Source organism: Lipophrys pholis, assembly GCF_963383615.2.
Source record: "Lipophrys pholis genome assembly, chromosome: 1".
Taxonomy (NCBI): domain Eukaryota; kingdom Metazoa; phylum Chordata; class Actinopteri; order Blenniiformes; family Blenniidae; genus Lipophrys; species Lipophrys pholis.
The window spans coordinates 46,149,256-46,169,279 of NC_137635.1; the positions used below are offsets into that span (position 1 = coordinate 46,149,256).

A 20,024-nucleotide genomic window follows, 5' to 3' on the forward strand; every position below is an offset into this window, starting at 1 on the left:
TCAATATTTATATATCTGCAGTGGATCAAATGAGTGCGTGAGGTAAAAAAAGGGCAGCTCGGAGGGTGCGTTCACCACCTCGAGAGTGAGATTTAGAGATACGCTTTAAATAATGCACAGTGGGGGCTGTGGGTGGGTGGAGTGGCTCTCCAGGGGGGGCTACGTGTTCCCGATTAGTTTTTTTTTTTTTTTTTTTAAACTGAATAACCAGAATCTTATTTAATTGAATGGGAGGTACTTACCGGGAGCTTAAAGGCTTTGACGAAGATCAGTGCCAATAACGCACACATGTGCACATGTACGCTAAAACAAATCCGGATCCCGAGTGAGGCAGCGGAGGAGATCCGGCGAACAAATACTGATGATTAACACTGATGGACAGATGAAAGGCCAGGGGAATTAAAGGATGAGGAGATGGGCGGATGATGGAGAGAAACCGATGGCAGGGAGCCACCGCCCAGGAGAATGCCACAATGACGCTGCAAAGTGCGCCTCATTTGGGGTTTGATGCGTTATATTTTTATCCATTCTCTCATGATTGCTCATGGAGATTTGTGTTTTTATCCCTTGGATAGTTGCACAACATTAGGTGTGTGATATGCGTGTTTGTGTGTAACACCCTACTTAGAACACGCAGCTCGTAAGCTATCGTCAGCATCCATGACAGATTAGCATGTCAGCTACCACAAAAGAGGAACCCAAGCAGTCTCCAGAAGCACAACCAATCAGTGTGTGTGTGTGTGTGTGTGTGTGTGTGTGTGTGTGTGTGTGTGTGTGTGTGAGAGTGAGAGTGAGTGTGAGTGTGTACGTTGCTTGGCATTAGTAAGCCACTGTGCTTTAATCACATTAGTTGAACCCCCATCCAGTATGTGATAAATCATATCAAGTGGTATTACAGCGGCGTACGATCACTCCGAGTCTGCTCTGAAACGTTCGGATTTAGATTTTTTTGATGGATAAAATGTGATTACAGTGGTGCGACAAATCAAAGCCACTCCACCCTGGACACCCACATCAGTCAATCAGGAAGCACCGGGGTGCAAATTAAAAAGCGTTTGTGGAACGACTCAAACTGGCACACTTTATGTCTCGTCAGCCAATCTCACCAAGTCCAAGAAAGCCAAAAAACATGTCTGATCTCTGCTGCCACGATCAGATTTTGGTCAAAGCAACATGACTGGTAGCCGCAGCTAAAGCTCCTCTAGATTTCAGCACCTTGTTGAGTCTCTGACTCGGAGAACGCAGTCAGCTTTGGATTAAATAAAGGTGTCCTATAAAGCTGTCCCTGACATTGTGTCCGGAGAGTGAATGTATGCTGCACATGCTTATTGAGTGAATGGATTAAGGCCCTTTAGATACGCTCTGACTCTGTAAACAGGGGGGGGGGTTGCCATTTAAGCACAAAAATGCAAAAACATAACTAGGGCCTATGTTAGTGCAGTTCCTCCTCAACCCGTCTGTAGCTGCACTGACTGTTGGATTTTGTGGGATTATTTGGGACTATGGATGAGTGCTCACTGAGTCATTCTTGTGTTTGTTGATGTCTGACGGCGGATGGCGCATGAAAAGGCGGATTCTGCAGCCTTTTCGTCCCGTAATCCACCAGGATTACAAATTTCTTCTGGATCATTGTTCCTCAGCGGAAAAGTGGACAAACATATATATATATATATATATATATATATATATATATCAAAAGGGCCTAAGTGTATCGGTTACTCCTCCTGCCTCACAGGCACAGCAGAAAGTGGTTTGAGTCTGGGCTCGGGGGCATTTCCATTTGAAATGTTCTTTTAATGAGCTTGTTGCAGGTTCTCTGGTTCCCACAGTCCACAAAACATACATTTGAGGATGATTGTTGACTTGAAAATGTGAAATTGTCTCTCTCTGTTTCCCCTATGATGGACTGAAGACATTTCTTTCACCCATAATCCACTGGGATCAGCTTCAGCTGAGGTGGATGGACACTCTAGAAGAATTTAAGGTGGCAGAAAGGAGAACAAAGTCAGTTTTGGCCAGAAGATTTCAAGCTTATGTGCAGAACTGAGAGATGAGAACATAAGTGGTGACTTTCTGCATTAACCATGCTCAGTGGTATAGTCCAGGGTATACGCGGTTATACGGTGTACTCACTTAATTTTTAGTCGGCATTGCTTATACCCACTTCCAAATCCCCGCTGATGGACACCACGAGCCAGATTGCCTAACCCCTATTTAAATTATTGCTAATTTGTGGTTCTTCTGGATTTAAACCATATGACTGGAAATGTTTTGGTGTAGTTTTATTATGACATAAACCATCATGCACCATTTTTAAATAAGGATCCTAATTTTTGAAAAGCTGATGATTAGTTCAATGAAAGGGGGTGATTTTCTTCTTTTAGTTAATTGTGTTTCCTTTTTGTCAAACTATAATAAGCTCATCGGTACTCTGCTGTTGCATTCACGAAACAAGGCATGATTTGGGATGTTCTACAAGTGCTTGTGATGTAGTTCCTTCCATATATTTGATCAGCGCAGACTTGTAGACACAAAGCACAGCTTTCATAAACACGGAGGACGTGTGGAGATAATAAATCTGATTCTAAACGGGTCAGCGTCGCACTCGCCGGCTGATTCCGCGCAAATGCCGCATTCTTCTGTTCATAAAAGGGGATTATCGGCTCGGTTTACCCTCTTGCGCTTGGCATGTCCTGTAAGTGATTCCGAAAAAGCACATCGCTGCACAATAACTCCGGCACCACCTGCTCTGCGCCGGCTGCTCAGCCAGCTCAAATTCTGCACTGGATGCCGTTCAAGTTCAGCGTTGCACAGTGAAATCATGTCACAGAGCAGCCCTCCCTCGCGAGTTACAGGCAAACAACTCCATTATTTTATTGCCCATGTTTATTTAAAGCCCAAAAGACTGGCCCACGTCATATAATGTAAATCAGATCTATAGCGGAACTGAACATTGTGTCCAACGTTCGCTCTTGTTTTGTGGTTCTTTGCAAATGTGTGGAGGTTTTCAGCAGCCTGCTGGCTCAATCACCCTCTGCAAATAACACCGTGCACATGGTGAGTATTATATAAGCTGGCCCCAGCCTTTATCAGCAGTATTTATGCTCCGACAGAACCGAACGCCAGACGGCTCCCGTCACAACTGGCTTTTTCACAGCTGGTCATTAGTAAGACGAGACGGAGACCGCACCGCAGAGAACCCTGCTTGTATTTGTCTCTTTTAACGCAACCTAATTTTTCTGGATGCAGTTTGGCCGTGTTGAGGAAAAAAAGTTCTACTTTTTTTTTTTTTCTCGAAGGAGGTTAACAATACCAAAATAAACAGGTTTACAATAATGAAGTGTGCATAGATTGTTTCAAATGGCTCCTTCAGGATTGGTTAAGATTAGGGCAATGCTATTGGGGCAATGGTGGAGCACAAGACACCTGTTATGAAACATATTTAAGGTCAGGAAAACACTACCAGGCCATTCGGGATTGGAGTAGTGTTGCTGAATGAAGGTAAAGGTTCAGGTAATTCCACTGTGATATGGTTTTAATAAGAGCAATGCCATTGGGTAATGGTTTGTTGGAGGAGGGTAAAAGTTAGCATCAGGTTATTGGCCGAAGGTTTGACAAAAAAAAACTAGAGGAAGAGTTAAGGTTGGAGTACTGCGACAATGAGAGAGTAGGATGGGTGACTGCCACCTGGTTAGGGCAATACCAGAGCCGTGCTATTACCAGAGTCATCCCTACCCCCGAGCTGAACCAGGTTGTTGGTTTTCCTCTGTAAAAGTGTCTTGCAATGACCGTGTTGTACTTGGAGCTATGGAAATAAAAAACTGAATTAAACTGATCTAACTTTGTGCTAAACTTAAGGTTAGGGCAGGGGCGTGCAACTCGCAGCTCTCGGGCCCCACGTGGACCCATGAAGCGTTCACCAAATTATTAGTTCAGAATCATTTTCATTTTACCCAAACACTCCTTTTCAAAAACCTTTTTTTTTTCTTTGCTGAAAACAGCCAAGTCAAACAATAATGACTAAAAAAGCTAAGAAAAAAAATGCTTTTTTTGTTGTTGTTTTTTTTGTTTTTTGCATTATCATTTTAGAAAAGTTTCGACCTTACAGGTCAACATTTTGAAAACAATCCAGGGAAACAACAGAAGCTCTGAACACCATGGAGTTTTCATATTGGGCCACTAGTGGGCACTCACACGCACACACACGCTAGCGTTAACGATGACGAGTACACAAACAATCACATGGACAGACGACCAACTTTCAAAAATACCAACTCCCAGGAGAATATCGCCCATTTCCATGGAGACGGAGTTGGAGCTGACTCTGACTCTGAGAACCTTTTTCTTAAAGTTTTAAAAGTTTTCCGTTGTCTTGTAAACGGGGCTTGAAGGTTAGCCTAACAACACTGGAATATCCTAAACTTTCACCCAGTTTGAGGCTATTTCTCTTTTCAGCACAAGTCATGTTAAACAATACGTGCAAGCTGCCATGCACAGCAATACATTTCTTTCGTTGAAATCCCGTATCAAGCAAGAACGGGAAAACTTTTCACCTTCAAACTCCACCAGTTGGTTTCCTCGGTTCACAAACAGAGTGTGTGAGCAGAAAGAAGCGCTGACGCAGCACAGCGACACACATGCTGCTGTCTAAACTTTTTCCTTCACACCGAAATGTGGGATGCATTATTCACGTCGGAAAAAAAAAAAATTATTTAGGTTTCAACATTTTATCCGTTTTCAATATACAGTGCAAATGGTGCCCTCTGTTTTTTTTTTATACACATTCTCACAATTTCCCCACCTTATGAGTACGACTTCTTTTCCCAACTAGAAGAAAAGGAAAGACACAAACAGCCTGAATCGCTTTCATGCCGCTCCCCTGGTCATTCACAATGAGCCTGCTTTATTTTCAAAGTTTCTTTGACTCAGGTCTTCACTTGTGCTTACTTAGGTACACAACTGGCTAAAATTGTGCACGATACAGCATTTGACACTGTGATGATTGCTATGATGGAGGACTTTAATTAACCGTTTTTGTAGCGGGAGCACTCTCCGATGAAAACTGCTTAAAACTGCGCGCTCCCAATCAATACCTTCCACACCGGCCAAAGAAAATCCACAGCCTGGCCAGGAAATTGCTTATAGAGCCCGGGCCTGTTTTAGCGTCTTTCAGACGACGTTAGTGCTTCTTGTATGGGATTATTATGTTAATTTAAAATCTAATATAGTTTTTTTTTTTCCCCCTCACAGTGCAGCTCTGTCCTGTTCCACTCTGTGGTCTGTCTATCACGTCTCCCCAAAGAGAATCCCTGCTGGCGGAGGTGAAGTAATAATTAGCAGCTTCTCCACATACCCTCAGCAGTCGTGCTAATATTAATCAGATGATTGCGGTGGAAATAAGCCGTGTTTAAAACAGGAGTTAATAAAATGAACACAGTTTTTTTTTTTGTGGGTGGGGGGGGGGGGGCACTTTCTCTCCCGCGAGCGAGAAGCCTGGCGCCGAGTGTCTGATCTGCCTCGGAGAGGCACGTCTGATATTAGCAACAACGAATATTCATCGAAGGAAATGTTCAAGTAGCTGGCTGGTATGTCAAGCACAACCAGAAGCGGGTTGCATTAGCTGCAACGTTAATTCTGCATGTGGGCAAATTTAGTTTCCCAAAATGAAAATCAAACCGTATTTAAAGCGGACTTGTGGATGTTTTATATTAAGACCGGAAAAATAGAGGTTAGCGTTATCCTAGTTCTGGCAACAACAAAGCCATTATATAAAACCTGAAACGACTCAAACAAGATTCACATGCTGAAACTAGATTTATAAATAACAAAGACTGAATGCAACTGCAGGTATTAAAATGCTAATGCTAGGAAGCCACATGACCGCAAGCTTCCATACTGAGACCTGATTGAGGCCACGTTTACGCAACAGAACATTTTCAAGTGAAGACGGAAAACTTTATGTTTGTTTTGGGTGTCCGTTTGTGCGACAAAGGTACTCGAAGCAGCTGAAAATGCAACTTTTCGGAAACGGCTCGCAAGATTCAAGTTTTTGAAAATGCTCTTTTCTCCATGGAAACAGAGGGGAAAAGCCAACTTTTTGAAAGTCTTCCAACTCTGTCTCTGTGTAAAGGGGAAAACCCCAACTTCAAGAAAACGCTGCTACGGCGCATGTACACCACGACATGATACTTACATTGCTTTCAGCATTTCTGCAGTTTAATGCAAAACTTTTCTGAAACAAAGGCTCAAACGATGGATTTCCACTTGAAAGTTGTCACATAAATGGGGGCCTTCGTGTGTTTGGATCTTTAAAAAAAAGCCTTTTCTTTCCCCATGAACTTGAAACCATTATCAACTAATCAATGTATGAATCAGAAATACTTCTTCAGACTATGAGCAAAGACGAGGCTATAAAGACTAGCTATCTCATAGCATCTGTAGTCTCATTTCAAAACATGTTAGAAAAAGCTGAAAATTCAAAGGCAAAAAAAAATAAAAAATAAAAAATAAGGCAAAATAAAACATGAAGCGAAAAAGTATTTTCCAAAATATAGATGCTAAATGCTAATTTTCATGTTTTAGGACAAAAACACAATTGGTTTGATGTTTGTATTTTCATATTTCAGATCCAGTTTTATACTGGGACCTATATTGGCAGCATCAGATGTATGCTTAATTAATTTCTCCTTTTCCTCTTCAATTCATTTTAACATGGCACAAAACTTAATTAATTTACTATCTCCACCTTTTCAGGCGGCTACGCTCTGATGTCATTAGACTTTTTTTGTTCCATAATTACGACTCAATTGTGAAAGTTGAATGAAAATGATTAAAATTGACATAACTATCACCTTAAATGGTTTTAATGATAAAGCGAAAATTGCATCCCAAAAAGAGGCCTTTCATTGGGTAAAAGACGAACGATCCTGACGATGCTGAAGGTTGATTGCTGATTGTCGTGTGGGTGAAGCTGTAGTACCTGACCAGCCTTGGTCCTCTCGCAGACGAAGGTTTCGTACACAGTGGCAAACGTAGGAGCGTTGTCATTGATGTCCAGCAGGCGGATGTAGACGGGAACGTGGCTGCTCTGACGGGGATTATCTGGAGGACGGACAGCAGAAAGGATGTTTACCTCTGCTGCATGAACCCGAACTGTCCAGTAAGAGGTCACACTGATATCCACCGTTGCATTGGGAAAACGAGTGTGAGGGACCTGGATTCAGATCGTGGAAATGGCAGAAAGGGTAACTGGAGCGTTATGTTGACCCCTGAACAGGCGAAGAGACAATCAAACGAAAGGAATCTGCTGAATTATTCCAAGATTTTAGCACGCAAAGGCACTCGCCCTGGCGTTGTCCTTGTGATACCACTTTGTACCACAAGATGGTATCTTGGGCCAACTTAAGTTAAGCAGTTTAATCCATTTTGACCCCAACACATAAAAGTGGCATGCGTCTTTAAAGGTACAATAGCTTTAGTTTAGAAGCACGTGTCGTCCGTATTATTGGAGGTATATAAAGCATTTTGGACGCTTTCTCTGCTCTGGGCCGTGTGTGTGCTGTTCACTCTTGAATTTAACAGTGCTTCTCCGATAAAATTTACATTTACGACACCATCATATGGATCACATGCAGAGTTTCTTAACATTGCCCATGACGTAGTAGAGCAGACCAATCACAGCTCTCGTGGTCTGCGTACTTCCCCTTGTGTTCTGTGTGTTGCACATCCCTAGCCCTGTAAAATCTTGTAATACCACGTTGTACCACAAGATGGTATTACTGCCACCCAACACACAAACGCAACATTACAGACGTCGTAAACAAGCTTACTTAACATCGAAAAAATTTAAATATGAAAAAAACAAGAAAAACACAGCTCGTATAATTATACTTATACTTATATTTTTTTCGGCAGAGCCCACGTCCAAGTAGATGGTAGAACAATTTTCACAGCATGTCTGGGTTCAAGCTGGGAAAGCAATCAGCCTTCAGACTGAAGTTATTTGATATTAATAGGGGCTAAAACCTGAAGAAAAATAAATTGAGAAACGGAAGGAATGATTTAAAATATTCCATTCCATTTCCTTATTTATTTTTTTACATCGTCTTTATAATGATGGCTTTAGTTTCTCTCCTTGATTAAGAAAAAAAAAAAAAATAATCATCTGCGTTCAACAGAGCCCCAGCACTTAGAAGAACAGCATGACCCAAAACTACTTTTTCTTCTTGAAAACAAGAACAAAATTAATGGGCATACAATGGTGCAGCTGGGTCACCCTGCTTTGTCTGCACAGACACAGCCAGTTAATGACATCTAAGTTTGCTTCCTTATGTTTGCTCGAGAGTGAAAATAACGTTGGTAGAAAGACTTGTCCGGGTTTAGAATCTGTTCCTACATTTCTACACGTACCTCAATACTTTCTCTCAGTTAAATATGATTTCAGACCACTAAAAACATTTTGGGAAAATATTTGATGTTAAAAGAAACAAAAGAGCTTAGTTGGTGGACTGGGTTATCTTCCAATCAAAAGATTGCTGATTCGATTGAGGCTATATGCTGTGGTGTCCACTACACTACCAAATTGCGCCCAAAGGGGTTCAGTATAACAACTGTCATTACTGGACATGAACAGGGTGAGACGACTGAAGTCGTGAAAATGTACTATGGAAAGCCACATTTTCACTGAGCCGTCGTCGTGTAAATGGGGTGTAATGAGGTGCATTTAAGATTGTGCTAAATGTGAATAAACAGGGTCAAGAGGTGCAAAATAGTTAATTTTCTTAGTGTTGGTGGCCCAAATCCAAAATTTTATTAAACCAAGGATATCTTTTTTTGAGGATAAAATGGTCAAGTTATCGCCTAATATCAATTGACCTCAAATCAAATGAGTTTTTCCTGACTTGTTTATGATCTGTGAATTAGTACCTTATTGTGTGAAACCGCATGGCGTTGGTGGATTTGCCTCAGTGAAATCTTATAATTTGTTCAAGTCGGCTTATTGAAGAAGCGGCAACAATCTCAACGGCCTGAAAACTTGGGTGGATAACATTGGCACATCAAGATAAACAACCACCAAGTGGAAGACTTTTGTAATTTTGTACAACTGATCCTTTATCAGTTTCCACTCAGGCACGTCGCAGACCTTCTAGGTGGCGCGGCGACACTTGATACCGAGCTCTCGTCCTCGATAACTGACTGTGACTGATGCTCTGCAGCCAGACTTGTTGTTTGCCTTTCATACATTTGTTCTCTGCATCAATATATTAGCACATCAGTGAAACAGACGGTCTCGGAGGGGTGGGGGGGGTGGTGGGGGGCGCTGAACTTACTGAACTCGGTGGCGATGACTGAAATATTATGCCAGGGAGTCTCCTCTCTGTCCAGGCTTCTGAGCAGGAACACGGATCCGTTTCCCGGGTGGACGTTGAAGAGGCGGTCCATGTCGGTGCGCCGGTCGATGGAGTACCTGGAATGAAAGGTGGAAGCAGGGGGGGGGGGATCGTTAGGAGAAGTTAATCCAGCAGAGGAATCCAAGATGGGAGGCTGAAGCGGCGGCATGCACGGTGGGGCTCCTGCAGAAAGGTTTGAGTAATTAAAGTCATTGGAGGTGCAATGCGAGCTCATTACTTGCAGGCCGGATCTGCTGGGTGAAGCGGTTTCACCTCCCGCAGGAGCGCCCTGGTTAAAATGTGCCACCGCTGCTGTGGCCAGAGGGAGCGAAAGAGCTCACCGTTTTAAAACTCTATTAGCCACATGAATACTGCCACGCTGCTTCGTGAGCCCGTGAGTATGAATAACAAATCTCATTTGACTGTGTGATATAGACAGAATGTAAATTAATTAACCTTTGCTTGTCTGTTTAATAGATCGAGCAAAGTCAGAGCGCTGCACATTTAAGGAAGTTAACCTAAATTGTTTGCACGTTGAAGGTACAACAAGGCCCCATTGCTTTCAAGTGAAAGCACAAAACTTCGCACGACAATGGTGATCTGAGCCACTGAAAATGCAACTTTTCAAAAACGCTGCTACTGCGCATGCAGACCATGACCATAGTAAATAATTCTTCTGCACATGCCCGAGTAGATGGACAATAACAACAATTCTGGCCTCCAGAGTGGCCTGACTCCCGAGCTGTATTCTCCTGGGACTTGGTAGTTCTAGAGTGGAACGTTACCTGGAACAGCAATCCAGCTTGATCGTCTGTCCACACGAATGTCTGCGTTCGCGACATTGGTAATGTTTATATTCTATCAAACCGTTTTCAATTGGAAAAAGGTGCATTTTCGTCCGTTTTCACGGAGACAGAGTCAGAGCATTTAAAAAAAAAACCTTGTGTTTTCAGTGGCTCCGAGCACCGTTGTCATGTAAACGGGCGCCCAAAAAGCAATGAACGCTTTCCATTTTCGTTTGAAAACATTGTCGTGTAAACGGGGCTTAAAGCAGCGACAATGAGTCCAAGACAAGCAAAACAATGTGATCAAACAAAAGCTTAGGTATCGTCTTGTCTTTATATGAAGTGTGATCGGAATTACTCTTAAACGAGCACAGCCAGTTCCCTCTTTCTGAAGACAATGTGTTGGATGGAGATTTTTGCTGTGTGGGAACTGGGATTATTACCAGCTGGGAAGGTCCTATTTACCAGTTCACAGCATTTGCAATTGGATTGTATATAGTGGACGGTGTGCTCGTTGCAGTTTGCTGGTTGTGTGACAATAAAACTAAGTATTAATAATGATTAAAGTGAGTGATTTTAGTCTGTTTATCCATCGTCTGTACAAACTGTGCAGAGCTCGAGCCAATCCATGAGAGAAAGAGGGGGGGGGGGCACGGTACACCCTGTACAGGTCACCCTTCCATCACAGGGAAAACACAGAGACACTGAACCACATATGCCCACATTTTCTTTGGACCAAACCAGACCAGAAGCCAATGGGAAAACTCATTCATGCTTCAAGAAAGCCCAAGAAGAAAGGAGAGATCCTCTTGTTGTGATTCATCGCGACATGATTTTGTGGCCTGGCTTCAGCGCAAACACCTATTTAAGCATCTTTTTACCCAAACTGTGAAGTGAGTCCCAGAGCACAAATGACGAGATACAAACTTTGATATGGACAAAGAGACACAGGCAGCAGTGATATTCAAGCCAGTGGAATCACATAACTGGGTAGATGGAAGAAGCTGCAGCATTCTGTCCTCTCCTCCCATTCAACCGCACAGTAGCCTGTTAAAACATCACAGCAGCTTCGAGAAGAAAAAAAACAAAAAAAAAAAAACCCAGAATCTTCCCACTGTCTGCGGACTGCTCACAGAGCATTCTCTATTTTTGAACTAGTTGCTGAATGCGGCTATTCACAGCTTCAAAGCACTCCATAGATAATAGAAGTGAGATGCCTTTGCCTCTGTCTTTTTCGCCTGCCTGTCAAAACAGAGCCAAAACTACTGCGCGAGCACGAGACGCCGCACGACGCGCCGCATACAAGCACACATCCTGCATCTGGAGCGAGGCTTCGCTTCGCTATCCGCGCTGCATCCACCTGCCATCCGTCCCTAATTACGCACCTCTCAATCTTCATTACTGTTTTCTATGAAGACATATATGAATCTCAAAGGCAAAACACTGCCTCACTACTTCCCGGCTTGATCATAATTAGAAAGCACTCAGCGGTAAAATTACAGTTCACTGACACAATGTGGCTCCATGATGCATCCTCATGCACAAATGCACAAACACAAGAATAATTGGAATGGTGTGCGGGCGCGGCAGTGCGTGCGCGGGCCCCTCGCGACACATCCGCTTTTACGAGTGCAGCACGCCTCCCTGCTCGTTTTAATTGGAATACGGACCACGTCAGGTTGCCTACTTTAAACGTCAGTTGCTGATGGCCCCATTCCAACCTCCGACTGTGCTCCGTCCCCGCCTGCACACGGCGCAACAGGCTCATGCGTGCATCATGGTTATTTCCTCTGTGTTTACACCAGTGTCGTCCAAAGTGCACACTGTAAGTATTGCTAGTGTGTCAGCGCGGATTTGACAATGTTAAGTTAGCCACCGGTTCTGGTCTGGTGCCTGTAACAGCCGAGCGCTGGGTTCGAGTGGACCAACTAAAGCGGAGTCACAGCTGAGTGTGGAGGAACATTTTCTAGTGTTCGGCTTGCTCCACCTTAAGACTTCACAGGAAACCAGTTTCAAAACGTGTGAGTAGGATACCGCAGATCGACTGATATATGAAAAGGAACTGAAAGTGCACAAACCAGGGTCAGTGGAGGACGTGTTGCAGAAAAGGTTCAATGACTGTGAAGAGGGAGGAATCCGGATTCCTAGAGCGGGTTAAATGCAGTCGGAGCAGAGGTGTGGTTGAAGTCAGATGAGGAAAAAGAGTAGGACGAAGCAGGAAAGCCGAGATGCACACAGGTTTATGAGAGATTGTGCGAGAAGTTTTCATCCATTTCGTAATCTTAAACACTTCAGATTAAGATTCTTAATGGACTTTCTTGAATGTATTTCTTTGTGAAGCACTGTGAGTTGCCTTGTGTCTGAATTGTACATTTTCCTTGCCGTATCATTGGCAGTGAAACGGACCATGACTCTACTTGTATCATCGCAGGCATTTTCAAGTCAGAACGCAAAACTTTCATTGCGTTTTCTCTGTCCGTTTGCATGACAGCAGTGCTCGGAGCCGCCGAAAACACAACTTTATGAAAATGGTTTCCAAGGTGGAACTTTTGGAAAACAGAAGAAAATATAACTTTTCTGAAATGCTGCTACGACGCCTGCACACCACGGCCCAAGTAAATAGTTCTTCTGCGCGAGTAGTCGGACAATAACAACAATGCTTTCCTCCAGAGGGTCATGACACCCAGTCCTACATTGTTTTCAGCGCTTCTGCCATTTCTGTAGAAACGGACATCATTTTGAAAACGTTGCCGTATAAACATGAAACCTACTAAATCAACAGCGCCAACCTGTGGCCTGGCATGCTAACTACATCGCTCTCAGCGATTCTGTTGTTCCCGTTTCCAGAAACGTCACTGTGTGAACGCAAAAACTTGAAACGTTGTCACGTAAACGGGGCCTGAAATGGCGCTGAACCTGATGTGAAACACTATGAGATCCATCTGAAAATCCTATTTTGCAAATGTCTTTTCTTGAAGCAGAGACAGGAAGTCCTGGCATTTCGCCATTATTGACTCGGGTCATTCTTAAATCCATCAAAGTCTGAAGCGTCGCTATCGATAACTGTTTCCCTCGGCTGCTTTGATCCTTTCACTGTAGCTCAGAATCGTCCTCATAGAGGTCAAAATTAGCCCGTTTTAAGCATGGAAGCAGGAGAAACTACAGACATTTGTCTTCACAAAAATGCCTACTTAAATGAAACACCACCTTGTGACTTGCCACCTCTGGTTTACACTGTTTTAAATTTCCTGTTTCAGGCTGCATCCTATTACTTTTCTTTCTCTGGTCTTTTTTCAAATAACCCTTTGAGATGAGGAAAGTTTATCTTAACAGTTGTGCACCTCCTGATCAATACCCGCTGCAACTCTGCAAATTACTCAGGGCCTTAGGCCTTTTTACTTTGTAAAATTCCCAAGATGCATTGACACCGCTTGAGTAATGGACAATTACTAACAAGAAAGCAGCACAGCTCAAACTATCTTAATGCCACGCATCAATAATGAACAGTACCGCAGTGAGGCGGTGGGGTTTATATATAGCCCATAGGTGCGGTTTTCTGTTGTGTATGTACTCAGCAGTTTTCACTGCTTGGTTTGTAATCTCAACAGTGATCGCTCCACCATCCATCGTTGAACTCGCCTGAAATTTCTCCTCTGTTTTCACCACTCTGAGGAGAAGTGCTCACAAACCTTTGGAGCTTTGAGGGGCCATTTGAAGTCGCACTCCTGCGTGGAATCTTTTTTTTGCTGAGATTTTCAAAAACAGCCGAGCAGAAAGTGCCGACGTGCATACCTGCGCAGCAGAAAAAGGCTTCCTTCGCTAAGCATGATTTAATGTGTGACTACGCCAATGTTCGTAGGACGAATTCGCTGTTAGTCCACAACCACGCTGAACAACTTGTAAAGGTGTTTTTTCTCGTTAGATGGAAATGAACCCACAGCCTTCACCGGTTCAGACCACCGATTCTGAATCACCTTCAAGCTGAAATGAATATCCATCCATCCTCTTTTCTTTTCGTGTCCACATCCACCGGCCAATCCTAGTTCAAGCAAAAGATGTATCCCCCTATTACACCACAGTGTTTCAAGTGAAAAGGCATTGTTTTTGCATTTACAGCGAAACAATGACAGGAACGCTGAAAACGATGCGCTGGAGAAAATTCCTCTTCAATAATAACTCTTCAAATGGAGATGCTCACATTGAGTAAAATGTAAAGGAATGCCCAATTAATATTAATTAATCATAAACCAAATAAGTATATATAAACCTGGATAAGTATGAATGAATATCTACATGTAAATGTAGCTTATGTACAGTTATTGTGTGCAAACTGTGGTTAATTAGATTGTTTGATGTAGATTGAATAAGTACATTTATTTGCAATTTGTAAAGCACGTCAATTGGGTGACATTTTTTTTTTTATAATTTAAAGACAATTTCCACTTTCTTCCCAAAAAGTTGCGTTTTCGGTGACTCTGAGCACCATGATGCATTGAACGTTTTCAGTTTTCACTTCCGTAAACAATAGAGTCCACTCGCTTTGGCATTATTACAGAAACTGTGAGGCGCTAGACAGGCAGGATGGACCATTGTCTCCAGGACACCCAAGTCTTTCTATTATTAACCCTATCGGTGTCATACCACAGAGCAAAACCTCTCAAAGTATTTTCAAACAGAGTTTCTTTCACGCCAAACAGTGAGCCATTCATCTTGACCATCCAATTGCTGGGACTACAAAGACGGGCAGGAAGGCCGCCTCTACTGAAGGGAGATGAAAGACAGGGTGAAGGGTCTCCAAGACAATCAGCCTCACAGCATCAGCAGTGGCCTGATGACTCAAGTAAACCTGGTCTTGTTGATAAAAGTGTGATTAACGCCTTATATAATTATGTCCCGAACCACAACAACAGACCATCAGAATAGACCGCAGGTCGGCTGGACCGTACCACAGGGGACCATCAGCCTCCACATCCAGCCTGACCACAGCTTCCTCTGCTGCTCTGCCAACAATCTCCATATCCTCCTTTACAGCTCTGTTTTTAATTTAAATTCCCTTGAATATTTTAATCGGAGAAAAAAAACCTTTGATTGAAAAAGTTTTAAAAGATAAAACTAGACGATTGCTCACTCCGTGACGTAGCTTTAGGTATCATAAACACTATGAGGGCGTCAAAAGAAAGGACGCTTTCGCATTTTTGCGACATTGAAGAAATCATAGAATTTTCTAGATCAGAGGCCACAGACAGCTCAATTTCATTTCAAAACAGGTGTCATAATAATCTTTAAATTCAAACTTATCTCTTTTTCTTTGTTGCGGAGCAGACCAAATACAGAGGACGTGACTGAAGTCATGACAACTGCAACATCTTGTGGTAAAACATTGCACCGTGTACCTGGTTTCTGATTCTGGCCAGATTTTCTCTGCAGCCACCAAACTGAAACATGAAGGTCTCCCTGGTGTGTGCTTGTTTGGTAGCTTGTTTCCAAAGCTATTATGCAGGTTAAGATTTAAAAGCTAGTGAATGGTGCTTTTGTTCTGTGTTCAGATTAAAGCTGACATTCATCAGACTGAGCCATTGTCAGAACAGTGACATTAACAGCAAAGTACCCAATTTACTGAAAACTGTGTGGCTGTGACGGGAAATGCTTTCTGCCCCCCCCACCGACTGACATGTGAAGAATTCACCTACTTTGTCCAGACCTAACTAAATCCCAATGTTGGAAAAGAAACCGGAGGCAAATCTATACACTCCAATCCAATCTTGGGTCCGTTTTGGTGAGGTTGTCACCGCAGCTGTGACATCCTGAGCCATGATTTCTATTTTCTAAATTAGAAAACAAATGTAAACACACAACGGGCTCCATCCGGCTGCTCTGCTGTTGGTAAGTTCAGGCTCTGACATGGGCAATCTCAGTTTTTTTTATCTTACAGAAGAAGTAATGGTGTTTCCTAGTCATTTAAATAATAAATGGTGTTTGTTTGCAAGGTTGTACCCATTAAATCCACCATGTAGTGTAGCTGACTGCAGCTGTGTGAGGAAGCTCGGTTTAGTTTGGCTTCTGAAGCACCGTGAATACCATCAAGAGCAGCGGTGTCAAACATAAGGGCCTTGGGCCAAAGATGGCCCGCAAAAGGCTCCAATATGGCCAAACCACCAAACAAATGGTAAAAATGTCAAAGAAAACATAGATTTAAAACAGTGAACACAACACAACACTGAGACCCGAGCTGAGACAGTGATGCTGTCATAAAAGCTAGCTACCTCCTTGATATCAAACTAGCCTCAAAAACATGCTGTCGGGGTAAATTTGTATAAATAATGTAACAACTATCAGAGGTACATTTCATTGTATTTTGCGTCAGAGGGTCATTTTTCATAGTAATTGTTTGATTTTGCAAAAATATAGACATTTTCATCATGTGTACTTGGCCGCAATAAAGAAAATAAAAAAAAATAATAATTCTATTCGGTCAAAGGCACTGCGTAGTGTGTAATTTTTGAAATCAATACTACAGATGGCGTCCCACAGGGCTCCATTTTAGAACCATGTTTAAATTTTTTTGCAAATGTGTCAATCAGAACAATATTTCATCTATGCCGATGACACTGTGATTTATTATTGCAAAAATAGTGTCACCTCGTTTATGATCCTTTGCGATCAGGTTATTGGCACTATTTTACCCATCTGGCCCTCTCAAGACGAAACTGGGCAGCATGTGGCCTGTGAACTAACCTATGTTTGACACCTGTGGTCTACAGTCAATGAACTGCAGAAATTTAGTCTGACAGTGTGACTATTTTGACTCCATGAAGTATTTATGCCATCACATCACATACCTAATGCATTTGAATACTTTTGAAAAGAAACAGTGAGAGATTTAGCCTTACTTGACCATGCTGCGAGCTCCGTCGGGGTCCATGGCGCTGACCGAGCCGACAGCTACACCCAACGCAGCGTCCTCCTTCACCTCCATCAGGTAGCTGACTTTGTCGAACAGCGGCGGTTCGTCCACATCTTCCACTGCGATCCGGACCGTGGCCATGTCTTTGGAGCCAGAGGACATGAAGCGAGGGTCCATCTGCGTGTTCTGGACCTGAATTTCTACTGTGTAAGAAGGCTTCTTCTCGTAATCCAAAGGCTGAAAATGTAAAGAGTTGTGAAGAGATTGTGAATATATCTGCTACAAACTTGGAACAAAAGCTGTTAAAGGGAATGTTCTGTGCCTCGTTTATACACTTTCTGCTCCACACAAGCCCATAAAAACTATTGACCCTCTTTAATTACTCCGATAAATTGAATCCAGCCATTCATCCATTCTTTTCTCCTGATAAGTACACAATGGGTTGCAGGCTCAGTATATCGAGAGCAAAGAACCTCCATGCAACTTTTTCCATGTATTATATAACGCTAAACTGGAACTGGTTCAACCCAGGAAAGTCATCTGTGCAGCAGGTCGACTGAATCCTAGAAACAGCAAAATTAGGTAGGGAAGCACCGATATCACCAGTACAAGTATGAGTGGGTTACAAACCTTTAGCTACCAATTACCGATACAAGTGCTTATTCAATGCCATTGCAATTCCAATGTTTTTATTTTGTGCGGCAAACAACAAATTCTGTCTGGCATCAGTGTTTAATAATGCTTTAATAATGTGTAGCATGTAGCATCTCTGGTGTGTGAGCCCTGAAACTCTGTAGCATGTAGCATGTAGCACAGCTCAGAGTTAAATCCTCCCGGATCCATTGAACAGTTAAACTAATGAGTGACTTCGGTGCTAACCTTGCTGTTCCAAATGTTTCTGGTGATTTAAGTTGCTGGTGTACAAACTAGCTTTCACCTCCTCTTCATGTTTTGGCAGAACATAATTTACAGTCGGTCTTACTTTTATCATTCTCATTAACATTAAAGGATCCCTAAATCGTGGACATCGATAACCCACTCTTGTCTACGTGCTTGATGACGTTACTGGCGGATGACATAATGTAATACTTGTATCGGTGACACTCGTACTTCTACTCGTACTTGTACTCGTCCTTCAAAAAAGTGGTATCGGTGCATTCCTGCAGCTAACGGCTTGTTTCCTTCATTTCTTGGTGAATAATTTGGATTAATTTGGACAGAGTCTCCTGACCAACTGCTGCACTGCGTGAGTCTTCAAGTTTTACAATGGAGAATAAGGACCTGCAGCAGGTGGTGAGGGAGGAAGACATTTATAAACATGATAAACAGACCACTATCCCCTCTCAGAGGCATTGACACCGTGAACTAGGACGCCGACAAAAGAAGGCTATCTGTATTATAAAGCATCAGGAATTACAGAAAAACATTAATGTGACAATAACTCATAAGTGTATTTGAAGGTAACAGCTGTAAATATTGGCGACCCATAGGAAAATGTGGACACCTGCTTATAGTTATGGACGTTTTTGTGGTACGATGCCAAACAATGTGAAACGATGATGCAAGCAAGCCTGAAAGACACAATAAACGTCTCAGCAGGGTTCTGGGCTGAGTATTTATGCTGTACATATTTATTGTAACACAAGGCTCCAAGCCATGTAGAACAGCACATTTATTTGTAGTACTGCAAGACAGCCAGTGATTTAATATTTAATTTGATAGATGAGATATTGAGCATCAAAGGCGGGATTTATGAAATATAAGAAGGCATCTCTCCCACTGTAACGCCGCCGTCTTGTCTGAACGATAAAAGAGCGCAGAAAAACAGCACGCGCTGTTATAGAAGAGGCTCCAACATTAATAAAATCTGATATCACACAGTTGACAAATCCAATCTGATGACAAACGATAATAGCTTTTTCCAAGGTGCAAATAAGTTTGAGGAAATCTGTTCCTTGGCATTATCAGCAACGGACCCGGCTGTTGCTAGTTGTTTGAAACAAGCACAAAGCTTGAGATTTAGTTGAGGAGCTGCACATGTGTTGCCTCTCCTTTAAGAAACCCGTGATATTGTCTTCGCCTCGTATCCCGCTGACAGAATATCATTACGTCTTTGTTGAAGCCTGCCGACTTTCTTAGGTGGTGTCAGCAAGAGGAACAAAGGAATTTCTAAATATCAATTGTGATTGTACATCAGTAAACACGCTCGTTGAGGACGCTGCGAGACGTCTCAAACAATCTGGCAGCATGAAAAAGAAAAGCTTCGGTCCTGTGTATCAGCGCCTGCTGCAAAAAGCTGGGACTGGGGGGGGGGTTGAAGGTAAAGATGAATAAGTTTAATTTGGTTTCTTTCATCTGTCAAGCATGCCGGGGCTTTGCATATTCAACAGTACGTGTAAAACAGGCTACGTGGGCAGGGTCCTTATGAGTCCAAAGTGTGGGATTTGCTGAATCACTCTTTCAGAGGTAATTTGATTTCACCAATGCCGTGAGAAAAGTATCGAGACAATTAAAAGCCCGCCTCACTTGAACGTTGGCGATGGCGAAGCCATGGATTTCACATGAAACACGGAACATGTGGAGTGACTTCCGCTTGTGCTTATTCTTTATAAGATTCAAATGGAACCTAAAACAGACTGTTCAGGTTGTCTGGAGTCTGAGTAATTTACGGCAGGAAGTTTGACAGTTTTTTTTGCAGGCCAACTCACTTTTCCAAGCTTAATCCAACCGTGACACACTTCCATGAGTCATTTCTGAAGCAACGGCTGCTGCTAACACTTGGGAATATAACAATAAAATGTAACACTGGTAAAACCCTCTTTTTTCAACGCCCGACCATGCAACATAGGCCTCGTTTACACGACACACAGGGTTTCAGGAAAGTTTTGCATTTACATGGCAGCGTTTTGAAAACAATTTTAGTTTACATGATGGGCCACTTGTGGG

At 42.7% G+C, this 20,024-nt stretch overlaps 1 protein-coding gene across 1 annotated transcript in view; it reads right to left on the reverse strand.

Moving 5' to 3' along the window:
* The window catches only part of LOC308108169 (cadherin-6-like), a 121,463-nt gene that overhangs the window by 13,902 nt on the left and 87,537 nt on the right, over positions 1–20,024 (reverse strand). Inside the window, exons 7-9 of the mRNA XM_080460929.1 lie at positions 17,065–17,315; positions 9,330–9,466; positions 6,980–7,101 (exon numbers count right to left, since the gene is read on the reverse strand). Coding sequence (XP_080317055.1) covers positions 6,980–7,101; positions 9,330–9,466; positions 17,065–17,315 — 510 coding nt within the window. The remainder of the gene's footprint in view (positions 1–6,979; positions 7,102–9,329; positions 9,467–17,064; positions 17,316–20,024) is intronic.